The 14915-nt window shown below is 52.1% G+C and overlaps 1 protein-coding gene across 8 annotated transcripts in view; it reads right to left on the bottom strand.

The window, feature by feature from the left end:
- LRCH3 (leucine rich repeats and calponin homology domain containing 3) overlaps positions 1-14915 on the bottom strand; it is a 366756-nt gene that overhangs the window by 95513 nt on the left and 256328 nt on the right. Inside the window, exon 16 of one of the 8 annotated variants that reach the window (XM_078665635.1) lies at positions 11966-12046. The exons of the other annotated variants lie outside the window; for them this stretch is intronic. Coding sequence (XP_078521761.1) covers positions 11966-12046 — 81 coding nt within the window. The remainder of the gene's footprint in view (positions 1-11965; positions 12047-14915) is intronic. 8 annotated transcript variants of the gene reach the window in all.

Here is a 14915-nt window from a genome sequence, read left to right as displayed (position 1 = left end):
GACGCCTGGCTGCCAGAATGATGTTACAGGCTTCAGGAGGCAAGTCAAATGGCCTCAACTGTCGCCGCTCAATCTCCAAGCATGGACGTGGAGACTGGACAGGTTCGGGTGGAGGACCGTCCCCTGCTGCTGCGACAGAAGGTCCTCCTGAAGGGGCAGATGAACCGGGGGATCGACTGACAGACTGAGTAGCTCTGGATACCAGTACCTTCGAGCCCAGTCCGGAGCCACAAGGATGACTTGGGCCCGGTCTCGCTTGATCTTCTTCAGCACTCTGGGCAGAAGTGGTATAGGCGGAAAGGCGTACAACAGACAGCAACTCCACTCGCGACGAAAAGCGTCTCCGAGCGAGTGCCGCCTTGGAAATTCCAACGCGCAGAACTGATGACATAGCGAGTTCTCTTTGGTGGCGAATAGATCTAACCAAGGCTCTCCCCATCGCTGAAAGAGGCCTTGCGCCACGTCCGAGTTCAGACGCCATTCGTGATCCATCATGCACCGACGGCTGAGCTCGTCCGCCCTGGCGTTCAGAGAACCTGCCAGGTGTTGAGCCACCAGGGTCACGCCCTGGCATTCCAGCCATTGCCAAAGGCGAAGAGCCTCTTGACAAAGGATCCACGACCCCACCCCGCCTTGTTTGTTGCAGTACCACATGGCGGTGGTGTTGTCCGTGAACACCTGCACTACACTCCCCCGGACAGAGGGGAGGAATGCCTTCAGTGCCAGACGAATCGCCCTGAGCTCCAACAGGTTGATGTGGAGCCGGGTCTCCGCCGGAGACCAGAGGCCTCTGATCTCCGCCTCTCCCATGTGGCCTCCCCAGCCCTGGAGGGACGCGTCCGTCACAACTACGTGCTCCGGTTGGGGAAGGGAGAGGGATCTGCCGCTGACCCAATCGCGGTCCGTAAGCCACCACTGCAGCTGTCTCGCAGTGCCCTCCGAGATCAGGACGTGGTCGGATAGGTTGCCCTGATGCTGGGCCCACTGAAACTTCAGGTCCCACTGCAGAGCCCGCATCCGCCACCTGGCGTGATGCACCAGTAGGATGCAGGAGGCCATCAGCCCCAGAAGCCGCAGCGTCAACTTGACCGAAACCCGGGATAACGGCTGAAAGATGGGAATCAGAGCCTGAATATACCGGACCCGCTGTTCGGGCGGATAAACCCGAAACCGTGCCGAGTCCAGAACCGCTCCGATGAAGAGGAGCTTCTGAGAGGGACACAGGTGTGACTTCGGCACATTGATGGAGAACCCCAGCTGGTGCAGGAGGTCTGCCGTCGTCTGGAGGTGGCTGGCGACTGTCTGGGGCGAGCCCGCCTTCAACAACCAGTCGTTGAGGTAGGGGAAGACTGAAACCCCTAACCTGCGCAGATGAGCTGCGACCACCGCCATCACCTTCGTGAACACCCGTGGGGCGCTGGTAAGGCCAAAGGGGAGCACGGTAAACTGAAAGTGCTCGTGGCCCACCATGAACCGCAGGTAGCGCCGGTGGGCAGGCAGGACGGGGATATGAAAGTAAGCGTCCTGCAAGTCCAACGCTACCATCCAGTCTCCTGGGTTCAGGGCAGCCAGGACCTGAGCCAGTGTCAGCATCTTGAACTTCTCCTTCCGGAGGAAGCCGTTGACGTCCCGTAGGTCCAAGATAGGGCGCAGGCCCCCTTTGCCCTTCTTGGGTACCAGAAAGTAGTGGGAGTAGCAACCACACCCTACTTCTGGCCCAGGAACGCGCTCAATGGCCCCCTTGGCCAAGAGGGCCGTAACTTCCTCCTGCAGAAGTCGCAAGTGATCCCCCGATACACGGTGGTTCTGCGGTGGCATGGCTGGAGGAGTCGCCTCGAAGGGGAGGGAGTAGCCCCTTCGGACGATTTGCAGCACCCACCTGTCCGATGTGACAGTGCGCCAGTGGAGGTGGCGAACCCTGCCTCCCACTGGCGTCACATGGGCCTAAAAGCACGGACTAGGAGGGTTTTGAGGCGGATGCTGCGGGGGAAGGTGTGGACTGACCTCGCCGCTGCCCCCGACCACCTGGACGGCGGTTCCCACAGCCGCCACCGCGTTGGGTATGGCCCTGCGGTGCGTGGCTGGCGGCACGTGTGGGCGCACCCCTTCCGTGGCCACGAAAGGAGTGATAGGCAGCCGATTGCTGGCGCTGGCCCGAGAGGCCTAAGGACTTGGCCGTAGCCCTGGAGTCCTTAAAACGCTCAAGCGCATGGTCTGCCTTGTCGCCAAAGAGGCGACGGCCATCGAACGGCATGTCCATAAGCGTGTTCTGGACATCAGCTGAGAAGTTGGCGGACCTCAGCCAGGCGTGGCGTCTGACCGCCACCGTCGTTGCCATCGCTCTACCCAGCGAGTCAGTGGTATCCAGCCCACACCGGATGGAATACTTGGCTGCATCCCGGCCCTCCACAAGGGCTTGGCCGAGTTTGGCCCGTACCTCCAACGGACACTCTGGCAGCACTTCCGCGACCTTATCCCACACAGAGTGGGTGTAACGTCCCAAGAGGCAGGCGGTGTTAGAGGACCGCAGGCCGAGGCTAAGTGATGAGAAGATCTTCTTCCCATACTGGTCATACCTCTTGGATTCCCGGTCCGGGGGGGCAGACGGGAATGCGGTCTGGGAATTGGAGGCCTGGATGACCAGGCTCTCAGGGGTAGGGTGGGAGGACAGGAAACATGGGTCGCCCGGGGCGGGCGGTGGCGTCTGGCCACGTTCCTATCTAGGGGCAAACCCGTAGCGGGCTTGGACCAAGTGCCCAGAAGAACGTCGGTCAAGGCCTCATTAAAGGGCAGCAGAGGCTCGGCCGAGCTTGACTGCGGTTTAAGGACCTCAGTGAGGAGGTTAGTCCTCACGGCCGCGACGGGGAGCTCAAGGCCCAAGGCCTTGGCAGCCCTCATCAGCACCACACTATAAGTTGCCCCCTCCTCCGATGCCACAGAAGGAGGTGAGACAAAACCAGTGTCTTGAGAGGTGTCCAGGCCACTGGCCTCCCCAAGGTCTCCTGCCCAGTCCTCATGAGACTGACACTCCCTGGTCAGAGGGTCCTCAGACCCCTCCCAGTCCTCTTCATCACCCATCTCCTGAAATTCAGGGTTCTCATCTAATGGGGCCTGTTCGTAGAGATGGAACTCTCCAACCGGCGCCCATCGGGGCCATCCCGACGCCGGAACAGGAACGAAGGTGGAACCGGGGACGGCGCCGCCCGAGGCCGGCGCCGGAGGTGACACCTGAGGGTCCGACGCCGGGGAGGTCGTCAGATCCACCGGCGACGAACCAGATCCCGAAGGAGGACCAGCGGCATCCTGCGGCGCCGGGCCCGAAGGCGTTGGCGGCGTCGGAACAACTGGACCCCTCGGCACCGGGCCCGAAGGCACCGGTGGCGTCGGGATAACGGGGACCTGCGGCGCCGGGCCCGAAGGCGTCGGGGCCAAAGCACCCGACGGCGTCGGGGCCGGAGCCGCCGACCCGCTAGGGCCCCCAGACGGGTCCCGCTGGGCCCGAGGGCGCCGCGGAGCCCGTCGGAGGAGAGAGTTTCCTCATGGCCATGAGGAAGCGCTCGACCTCCTCCGGCGACGCGTTCAGCCCAGGGACCGGAGGGTGTGGAGCTGAACGCGGCGCCCGCGACTCAGACGGAGCCGCGTGGGCGGTGTCACCCGAACCCCCGGCCGCATCGCACGAGCGTCGGGGGGGGGAGTCCGAGGAGCGATGACGCCGCTTGGACTTCTTGTGCCTCTTACCTGACGACGACTTCGACCCGGAGGAGTGCGGCCTACTCTCGGAGCTGTGATGGCTCCGAGCCCGCGACCTGTCCCTCGACCTCCCATGGGATCGGGACCTCTCACGGCGCGGGGCCGACTGCCGGAGTTCGAGGCGCCTACGGGACCGCTCCCGCCTGGCTTTCGAAGAGCGGGCCCGGCAGTCGGAGCAGGCCTTGTCGTCTTGGTCGACGCCCAAACACGACAAGCAGACGCGGTGAGGATCTGTGACCGACATCAGCCGGTCGCAATCGTCACAAGGCTTGAAGCCGGGCATCCCTAAAGGCACCGTTTCGGATCCGAGAGACTCGAAATAGCAATCAAAAAGGATCAAAAAAGTTAGTCAAAAAGTGACTAGGGTTACTGCTTTTTCCAGATCTGCGCTTGCTGGCGCGGAAAGAAGAAGAACTGACGTCAGCACGCGGAGGCGGCGTCTAAGTACTCCGACGACATCATCACGGCGCCCGCGACGCCGACGACGGACGCGGAGCCGCAGACGACGCCTACCGACGCGCAAGGGTACTGCTACGCAAAAATTTCCGGATCCAGTCTGACGCCTGGGGATATTCTAAGGTAAGGAATCTAATACTAACGTGTCTCTTTCAGATCCAGGAGATATTGGCTCAAGTCTTCCCACTTGTCCCACTGTGCTTGGCCATACCTTGCGAGTAGGCCGACCAAGTTGGCAATGCGCCAGTGGGTGGCAGACTGAATGAACACCTGTTAGCCCACGGCATTGATCTTTCACTTTATTTGTCAGGGGTTGGGGCTTTCCCAGTACCCTGTGCACTTGTGGGGGTATGCACAACCAGAGAATCAGGTGGGAGCTGTACTCTGATGCAAGGCGGGTATGAAAGGGAGGATTTATACTTTTTCCACCCCTGGGAGTAACTACTCTGGCCTTAACAAGGTCTTTTAACACACCCTTAAGCTTGGTTGAGTACCGTGTTGAGCACAGAGTGTGTGAGAATTCATCCTCCACTATGATGGTGTGTAAGTTTACCTTGTGAAAGGTGTCTCCCATGCTTATGACCTCATGATACGAGGTGGTATCAACTGGTGGAGAAGGCTTGGCTTGTGGAGGTCAGTGCAGTCGTTGCCTGGGGGACAACACCATTATCCTACCATGAATCCTCCTGGGGCTCTGGGTTATATGGAGCATCATATGGATCAGAGGGATCTAGGGGACTGCCCTCCCCATAGGACGAATGTGGTGGCCCCGCTGGCGAGGATGGCGGAGATGGCCTATGTCGTGGAGGGGGAGTAGTGGCTTTGGGTGGAGGGGTGGGTAGTTAGAAGGAAAGGAGAAGGAATTTTAGGAGGAGGTTAAAGAGGAGGATGAATGAAGGAATGTAAGGGTATAGGGCTAGTGCCCCTGTCTCGATACTTCTTCAGCTCGGGAGGTGGTGGTGGCTTCAGTGCAAGCTGCGCCTTGAAAGTAAACCTTCTTTAGTGAGGAAGAGTGTCCTACACTTTTGGTGACAGTTTGGCAGAAATCTTGCCCGTTTGCGGGTGAATTAATAGTCTCTTCTGCCTACTGTCAAGCTACTCCTGAAGGCACTGCAGAAGGGAGGCATCGAAATACAGAGAGCCCTTTGAGGAATGTGTTGTGGATGGGCGAGTCGGCGCCGACCGCCCTTTAAGCGCCAAAGATCGTTTGGCCATCCAACGTTGCTTCGGCATCGAACAGCCCAGCTGCGCCGGGGAACCAGGAGTTGAGGGAACAGCTGGTGCTGAGGAAGGCCAGGTCTTAAGCGGCTGTTCTGGTGCCGTGATCGGAGTCGGATCCAAAGCCTTGTCTCGTTGATGTCCATGGCTAGGATGCAGTGGCAGCCTAGACATCTGTTGAGGTAGCACTGGGCTCAATGCCAGACTCCCTGGGAAGAGGTGGTTGACGGATTGTTTTTGGTGGTGGGACATAGAATACGTCTTTGCAGTTAATCAGAGGGCAATGGTGAATCAATTCAGGGCTAAAGGCCGCTGGTTGGCCGGCATAGGGTGCCCACTTCCTCGTCAACATCTTACCCTAAAAATGTTGGTGGTGGGGGGCGTGGCCGGCGGCTAGCCAAGATGGGTGAGACCGATTCCCCGTACATATCCGGCCAGTTATCCTACTCCAGTACAGCCCAACGCTCGAAATACCTGTGGCGGAGGTGCACCGGCGCACAACGACCCAACTCCGAGACCTCTGCAACCTCGGGCCGGAAGCTGCATCGAAGGAGAGTTTGCGGCCTGCAGCCGCGTTACGAGCATCGGCCTCGATTTGGGAGACCCACCACTGGGGCTCCGTCGACAACCAGCGCACTGGACCACGGCGTACAGCTGAGGTGGCCGGCGGTTGGTGAGTGGTGCAGCTGCCCCTCAGGGCGCCTTCCCCCGCCCGGCCTTGCCCCCGACACGCCGAAAGGCGAGCTAATATTAAATAAACGCCGCACTCCCGACCTGGAGAGGCGAGGAGCCCGAGGATCCCCCACTGGCACCAAGGCCTATCTTTGCCCGGACTCGCCCGTCTGTGTGGCTCAACGGCTTCAGACACATATCTACTTTCCTGCCGATTGTTGTGGCGCGGCGACCCCTGGGTTAAAAAGACACTGAGATCTCGCGAATTGTCCTATTCCATGCTCTTCCCGGCGCGCCTCAGAGTGGTGGCTGATAAAAAAACCTGGTTCTTCGACACTCCGGAGGAGGCACATGACTGGCTCGAAGGGTGGCGTCCGGCGGAGGGGTCCAGTAGACAGAATGGGCGGCGTCGACGACAAGGAAAGACCGATGAAGCTGAGGAAACCGAGCAGGAGGAGAGAGATGGAAACAGCATGACCAAAGACTCTGGGGAATGACTCCTGTAGGCATAAGGGAAGTACTTATCTTTTTCCTCTGTAAAATGTGTCCTATAATGCTGAACATTGCTGGTTGGGGTTCACCTCCCTTACTTACTGACGAGACTATTGGTGATGAGCCGGGACTCTGGAACTGTTGGGGCTCTATCTGGTCCTCCTTGGACTTCACCCCCTATGCTCTCGTAGGCAACAATGTTTTTTGATAGGGATAATGAGCACTCTGTTGGGGTGGCGGGCAGTTTGGAGTCCGCAAGGCAGGGAGGCAGGGAGAGGGGTTGGAGGGGGGGTACGTTTGTTGTTTTTTATGTTCTATGTTCATGGGATGCTTGGATATGCAATGAAAGGCACAGTGTTATGGTTCGCAAAATCTGATTGTCACCTCATTCCCACACTGGTCCACGGGGGCCCCGAAAACTCTAAGTCTGATGATGGGGGTTGACTCGCCCGCTGTTTTAAGGGAAGGCTCTGATGGGGTAACCCCGTCCCTATCTATACTCACTTGGAATGCTCGAGGGCCTGGGTGATAAAATTAAACGAGGCCTGGTTCTGAAATGCATTCAAAAGGAAGGTGCGGCAGTGATACTCCTACAGGAAACACCTCACTGGCACGGTTACGAAGACAATGGACAGATGGGGTTTTAAGATGGTAGCCCACTCCGAATTCACCTCCGGATCTGGAGGAGTTGGCATCTTGGTTAAAAAACAATTCCCTTTACTCATACAATCTGTTAAACTGACAACGCAGGTAGATTTGCTGCAATACACGCACAGTGGGAGGGGAAGCCTTTTAATATTGTTTTGGTCTACGTACCACCAGCCTTACAGGCGACGGCCCTAGCGGACCTCAGCACTTTCCTACTGGGGCTCCCGGAAGGTGACTTACTTCTTGGGGGAGATTTCAATTTGGTGGCTGATAACCTAGTGGATAGAGTCGCTCCCAGATTAGATGTGTCTGGTGCATCACGGTTGGGGGGCTTCTTGACGGCTATGGGACTCGTGGACCTTTGGAGGAAGTATAATCCTCTGGAACGCCAATTCACCTACCATTCCAGCGTGCATAATAGTCTCACTAGACTTGATTATTTTCTGGTCTCGGTGGGTGGCCCCGGCACTGTTGTAAATGTAGAAATCAGGCCACGGGGCATCTCAGATCATTCTCCTCTGTTGATTAGTTATGCGCATCATCAGCCCAAACGGCGTCGGACCTACCCGATCCGTTCTGGCTACTTCCACAATCATAAGATTAGGAAAGAGCTGAAGGCGGGGACGAAACACTACTTCCAAGACAACACTGATTCCGTGACCTCATCTATCACATTATGGGAGGCCTACAAGACAGTGATTAGAGGGCAGGCAATAGTCTCCATCACAGCGTACAAACGCACAGGGCAGGCGGAACTACTAGCTTTGGGAACGGCAATGGCTGAGGCAGAGACGTAGCATGCGACCGACCCGAACCCCACTACGGCACACAGTTTGCAAGTGGCACAGCGCCAACACAGAGCACACCTGACTGAAGGGGTCAAGCAACAAATGACCCATACACGACACAAAATTTATAAGGTAGGTGACAAGGCGGGCAAATTACTCGCATGGCTGGACAGACGTGACAGGTGGATAGCACAACTTGCGGTGGAGGGAGGGAACCCTACTAGGGATCCACATACAATAGTTCACATGCTAGCACAGCACTATATGACGGTATACTCCTCTACATGTAAATGTAAATTGATACTTGTATAGCGCACTACTCACCCGCAAGGGTCTCAAGGCGCTTGTACGAATACCGCTGTGGAACCCATCCTGGCTTTCCCTGTGAGGTGTCCACTCCTGGGCACCCCCAAGGTGGAGGCCAGGCATCCTTAGCGTTGTGGGGGCCGTTGTGGAGATTAAGCAAGCTATTGCCCAGAGTTGCAGAGTGGGACTCCATGATTGGAATAAGCACCGAGGCGAGAATTATCAGGTCCGTGGAATTTTTGAGCCCAAGACCCGCCAAGGCGGGGAATTGAACCCTGGTCCCGGGCTAGACCTCTGCATCAGGGTCTGCCGCTCTAACCATTGAGCCACACTTCTCCACTATCTCGGAGGAAGAGGCTTACACCTATATCAAAGACCTTAAAATGCCTACATTAACCGCTGCAGAAGCGCAAGCCTTAGGCGAAGACCTCACGACCCATGAGGTGCAGTTAGCTATTAAGGCGCTACAGGCAGGTAAGGCGTTGGGACCTAATGGTATACCAGTTGAATTATACAAGCATCTGACAGACATGATTGCGCCACATCTGCTGAATATGTTTAAAGAAAGCCTAGTGTCAGGGGAACTTCCATTGGCTCAACGCACGGCTACTATTGTAGCTATATTAAAACCAGGGAAGCCAGCTGACCAATGTACGTCTTATCGCCCGATCTCCCTCATAAACAGCGAGGCTAAAATACTTGCTAAATTGTTGGCGCTGCGTCTCGCGTCCCATTTGCCCAAACTCATACACAAAGACCAGTCTGGCTTTATGCCCGGCAGGAACACGACGCTTAATTTAAGGAGAGTGCATGGCGTACTGGCACGCGAGGAATATCTTCTGGAACCGGCTGTAATATTGTCCTTGGACGCGCATATGGCGTTTGACACGGTCCACTGGCCCTTCGTATTTGCGGTGCTACGCCATTTTGGCTTTGGCCCAAAGTTCTGTGCCTGGATCCACCTGTTATATGAGAAGCCCATGGCGCATGTTGCTGCTAACGGCCATATCTCGGCAGGGACTTTCCCCTGTCTAGAGGCACACGTCAGGGTTGCCCACTGTCCCCGTTACTGTTTGCCATGTTTGGAACCCTTGGCGGAATGGATAAGATGGGAGCCTACTATCAGGGGCCTCCGTTGGACAGATGATTGGGAAGATAGAATATCCCTATACGCAGGCGATATCCTATTATATTTCACCTCTCCCACGGCTCTATTAACACTCTTCTGGATGTCTACACAGCCTACGGCCAAGCATCTGGCTACTCAATCAACTGGTCTAAATCCACAATGTACATACTGCGCGGCCCCCCACCACGTTTACCGGACGTCTGCCCATTACGGACTGCAGACAGTGGGTTTAAGTATCTAGGGATATACATCACAACTAGCCCGGTTGACTTCCATGCACATAACCTACAACCCCATGACCGTCTTAAACATGACATACGACATTGGGAATCGCTGCCGCTGACCCTGCTGGGCAGGGCAGCACTTTTTAAAATGGCCTTGCCCCGCTTTCTCTGTATTTTAGAAAATACACCATATCCTGTGCGAGCCGCATATTTCAAAACAATTGCAGCGCAGGTCTCGGTGTTACTGTGGGGTCATAAGCCCGCACGTATAGCGCAGGCCAAGCTAACACAAAGCTGGTACGACGGAGGCATAGCGCTCCCGGACATCGGCCTTTACTACTGGGTATCACAGTTGAAGGTTATTAACCAGTGGCTGCATCTCCCACAGCCCGAACCAGCTCTAAAGGCAGACAGGGCACAGTTGGGGTTCTCTGGTATGCTAGCCCCCCTTTATGATAAATCCCTAATCAACTTGCCATAAGTACTTCAAGCGGCACTTTGGACAGTACTCAAAATGTGTCCGACCTTCACATTCTCAAGATGGTAACCAAATAGAAGAACCAGGGGGAAGGCCACAGTCTCAAAGGAGCCAAAGGTATTCAGGGTGTGCAAGCAACGGAACCGGGACAGAGTCAATAAGGCTCTTGCAAATGAGACTGTTTTTAGCCAACAGTGGTGGAGGCACTGGAAGACTCCGATGAGGAGCGTCACGTTGGGTCCACTCTGAGCATCAGCGACACATGTCCAAACTTGACGGTGGAGAAAAACAATCTAACAATGGAGCCGATGCGCATTACTAGTTATAGGAGGAGCCACTAAACTTCGTGACTTGAAATACTTCTTCGAAGAAAAACAAGTTGTACATACCCAAGCGCATCATTAGATGGCAAGAATATGCAGGGCATGAGTTTCCACAGCTACACATACCACGAACACTCATCACATGGAACTGCCAATCAGACTCCACATAGCTAAATTTACTGTAATAAAGATACTTTTTAACACTCTTCCAACCCAGTCTACAAGCAACAAAAAAATAGATTTTCTAACAGTTTAAAAGTGGATTTATATACTTTAATGCAAGGTAATCTCACGGTCTTACGACCGCTACTCTGCACTAGACTTTGTTTTTTGTTCGTTCTATCCACTTCATAGGTTTCCTATCACATATTAGCATGTTCATCTCCATTTGTTCTGCACTTACTTATGGTCATGTGATCAGCTTTCTCTGAGTTAAACTGCTATCAGTGCTAGAATGACCGAGCAGAAGAGAGCTTGGCACACCTCGCACCACCTCAAGCTGACTGAAGAAACAGCAACAAGGAAGTAGGCAGATGGAGGGAAGTAGAGACTGGCTGTATCAATCAGAATGCATCTCTTCACCTGACTCAGACAGTGTACTGTACTTTGAAATCTAATGGTACAAGAGGGTTTCCAGAAAAAGAGGAAATGCGCAAATACCCAAAGAGGCTTTTTTTGTGTATGCAATTTTCATTCTCTACCCAGCATTTCTTTGCGTACTTCACCATAAGGTAACACTCTGGAACTCTTAAGCCCGACTGTCCTCTAATCGTACCATGTTTGGTATCTAACATTCATTCAACACGCCTCTTTCTGCTGTGCAAATTACCTTTCTTTGCAGCATTTACCTCACTCACTCTGGGTATCAAGAATCACCATAAAGAGGAATGACCAAAGCAGATTAATCTTGTTAACATTTCAAGGTCTTGACCAATTTTTCTTCTGAGAGAAGAGGGGTTTAACGTCAGGAGAGAAGGCTGCTGTGCTGTGATTGCCAGGAGGAAGGGGAGAGCCAACAAAGAGTCTACAATAACCCATGGTGAGGAATCAAACGTCTCTGGTCAAGTCCCTTCAGTGTATAGTGATAGTGATCAGAGGCGACAAGAGTCAACAGGGACAGAGAGACCTTCAATAATTCGCATTGTAAGACAGTGGTGTCTCAATGGACCATCAAAAAAACATTCAGAATGTGAAAATACAAGAATTCCCATTAAGATTGTTGGTGGAGCATTTTGCAGCAACTTTAACATAAAGCAAAGTCACATATATATGCAAATATGATCACCATGCAATAAATGGAGAGTACCAAACAGGGGCTAAACAAAACATTATGGATAATGAGTAAGCAAACACCAATGATGAAGGAGGTGGTGGCTCAGAGAGGCTTTTGGGGACAGCAGGAAGGGCGATGAGAAAAATGTACGCAAGACACTGCCTGCATGCGCGGTCATGTTACATGGTCACACACTGCATGCTATCACCTGGGTGTGCATTCCCGGCCTCCTTTTAATTGTGTTGGTGTTATTGTCAATCTCAAAGACAAAATGTGGTTCAAAGCCGTTCTACCGGGTGCAGCAGGAAGAAGAGGAAACAAAAGAGTAACAAAGTGAAACAATGACCAAATATGTGTGTACGACAAAGCAGTGACGGGAGACAAAATGATTAGAAGCTTTGCAGTTATGCTGAGAAACTTGCAAGGAAATGTGACAGATACAGCACTGGAGAAAAATAGGTAAGAAAAAGAATAATGGGGAAAATCATTGTTTACCATTCCAATCATGTTATACATTATGGGACTAACAGATTGAATTCCTGTCTCTATTACAGTAAAAAACTTTGCAACAGATCAAAAACAAACACACAGAATAGAAGACAAGCATTCTGGTTCAAACAAGGCACAGGACGCCATATATAACGCTTTCAAGACACATTCTTAAAGATTTCTGAAGCACGTAAAGTCTTATTATTTAGACGACAACCACTGTCGCAAGCATCACTAGAGCTGTACTGCAAGAGTTTCAGGACAGTACATACTGTTCCACGGTATCCAAGGCTAAAAGAGCAGGTACACCCTTTACGAGGTCATAAAACCTAAAGCAGTAATTAACCAGCATAATGGCAAAATAGGACAGGTCTGTGAAAGGCACCTTTGTTTTGGGAAAGGTTTGGAGAGCTTGATCAATGGCCAACTAAAGTGATATCTCTGAATCCGCATTGAAAATGCGGTACACCTTTGTATGGTCTGTGACATCATTGTACTCAACAAGAAGCAAAAATAGGGTACCTCTGGGACCATCAATTCACAATCTTACTCAGGGCGTAGGTGTAATTATTTTGCCTACGTCAATTTCTGTAAATGAAAGCTATGATTTTAACTGTTTTGACATATAGGGTAGATAGACAACACCTCCTTTTTATGCCTTTACGACAAACAGCACAACGAGACTAGTTACTTTCATGTATTCTTTTACAGAAACATTTTATTTCATTCGTAGAAAACCAAATTGTGATTCTTTTAGTGCCATTTTATATATGCAGTTTATAAGCATACACTTATAAATCACCATTTTTCTGTAAGCAATAAACAAACATCAAAAAGCAGTACAACATACATGTATATTTACACAAAATCATTCTTATTCAAAGAATCATAGCTTATAGTAATCCTACTCTTTTTTACATATATACTGGGATACACAGAGCTCAAATTATCCTCGATAATCTTTCATTAGGTGGTCCTACATGCAAATTGTGCTCAGAGTAAAATTCAAGAACCATTCAAAGTTTAGACCATCTTGTGTTTGCTAAACTTATTATATCATTTGTACAGTCCAAATTTTGTGGTAATGCTCTAAATCACGTGAAGAAGGCAGTAAATTGTGTTGTTGCCAACGCGTTTCGACCTTCGTGCAGGGGACCGGGAGGATTTCTAGGAAGGTCTTCCTCAGGGCTGGGGGAATTTTGGTGCTGTAAATAGCAGGGAATATCATGGGACTTATTCCATAGTCCCGTCCTTGAGGACACTGAAGGTTTACTACATCTTCCTTTTGTTTTCCTATTAGGTTTCCTTTCTGTGGTAGCTGGTTTCAAGAGCTGCTCTGGGTTCGACTTGCAAACGCTGCTCCGGCGTTTCTCTCCGCCGCTTGTAAATTCCTGGTCGGTCCATTGTACTCAACAGCACCTCCACAGTTTATGACAGAGAGCCTCAGGTAGGTGCCACCCCAGTGTACTGATGTCCGTTCATCACCCTATTTTCTGAAAACTCCGATTCAGAGGGACTGACAACAGACAGTATGAAAATCTGACTTGGATCATTTTACCACACAAAAAAGGTCCAGTCCACCGTATGGGGAGGAGAGAAGGCAGACAGTCTATGGTAAGATAAACAGAAAGAGCCTTTCTAAAGGTAACTTGTCTTCTAATGGATGCTTCTAACCCAAGATTCATCATCTTACGAACCAATACCTGCATTAAGGGGTGGGTCTGAGGAATGGACTTTACAGTGAATGAATGGATGTGTGTATATGGATGGAAGGAGGGAGGAGGAAAGGAGGGAGGAGGAAAGGAGGGAGGAGGAAAGGAGGGAGGAGGAAAAGAGGGAGGGAGGGTGGGAAGGTGGGAGGGAAGGATGTCTAAAGCACACAGCTACTCAGAGGAGTGTCCCAGTGCTACAGGGAAATAGGAGTCAGAAATTATTTTTGAACAAAGCTAATTAGCACGTGAATTGCCAGGTCTTAAATTGTTTTCTAAATGATTGTTCATTGTTCACTAACAAAAGTTCCACAGGCAGTGCGTCCCAAGCTTGAGGACTTAGAAGGGAAAAGGATCTGCCTACAGATGTAGCTCGTTTTACCCTAGGAACTTTGGCCAGATGACCATGTGAAGAGAGCAGAGATCTTGAGGAAGAGCAAAGTTGAATTCTAGAAGACGGACAGTCTGGGCCAGAATGGTGCATCACCCTGTGCATAAGGGTCAAAGTCTTAAATAAGATCCTATTTCTGACAGGAAGGCAGTGCAAGTTCTTCAGATGAGAGGTGATAGAGGCTCGCTTAGGAAGATGAAAGGCCAGGTGAGCAGCAGCCTTCTGAACAGATTGAAGCCTCTGCCGTAAATATTGTGGGAGTTCTACATAAAGGGCATTAGCATAATCAAGTCGGCACACAATCAGAGCTAGAAGAACAGTGATCTTACAGGCAAAGTAAGCACTGGTAGGTCCTGCAGGACATAATAGCCCTTCCTGCAGACCTGAGAATCGATATAATATCTTGTGAACTGGTCTCATGTAGCTGCCTGTCAGATAAACACTAGAACACCACGAGCCAAGGTCAGGAGAGAGCCTTGGCCCTGGTGGAATGCGCCTGAAGACCTTCAAGACGTCCTCCTGGGCCAGATCATAATACAGCTGAATACAGAGGATAATCCACCTTAAGA

The sequence above is a fragment of the Lissotriton helveticus genome, chromosome 11 (assembly GCF_964261635.1).
Source record: "Lissotriton helveticus chromosome 11, aLisHel1.1, whole genome shotgun sequence".
Classification (NCBI taxonomy): Eukaryota; Metazoa; Chordata; class Amphibia; order Caudata; family Salamandridae; genus Lissotriton; species Lissotriton helveticus.
This window is presented reverse-complemented; position numbering and strand designations above follow the sequence as displayed.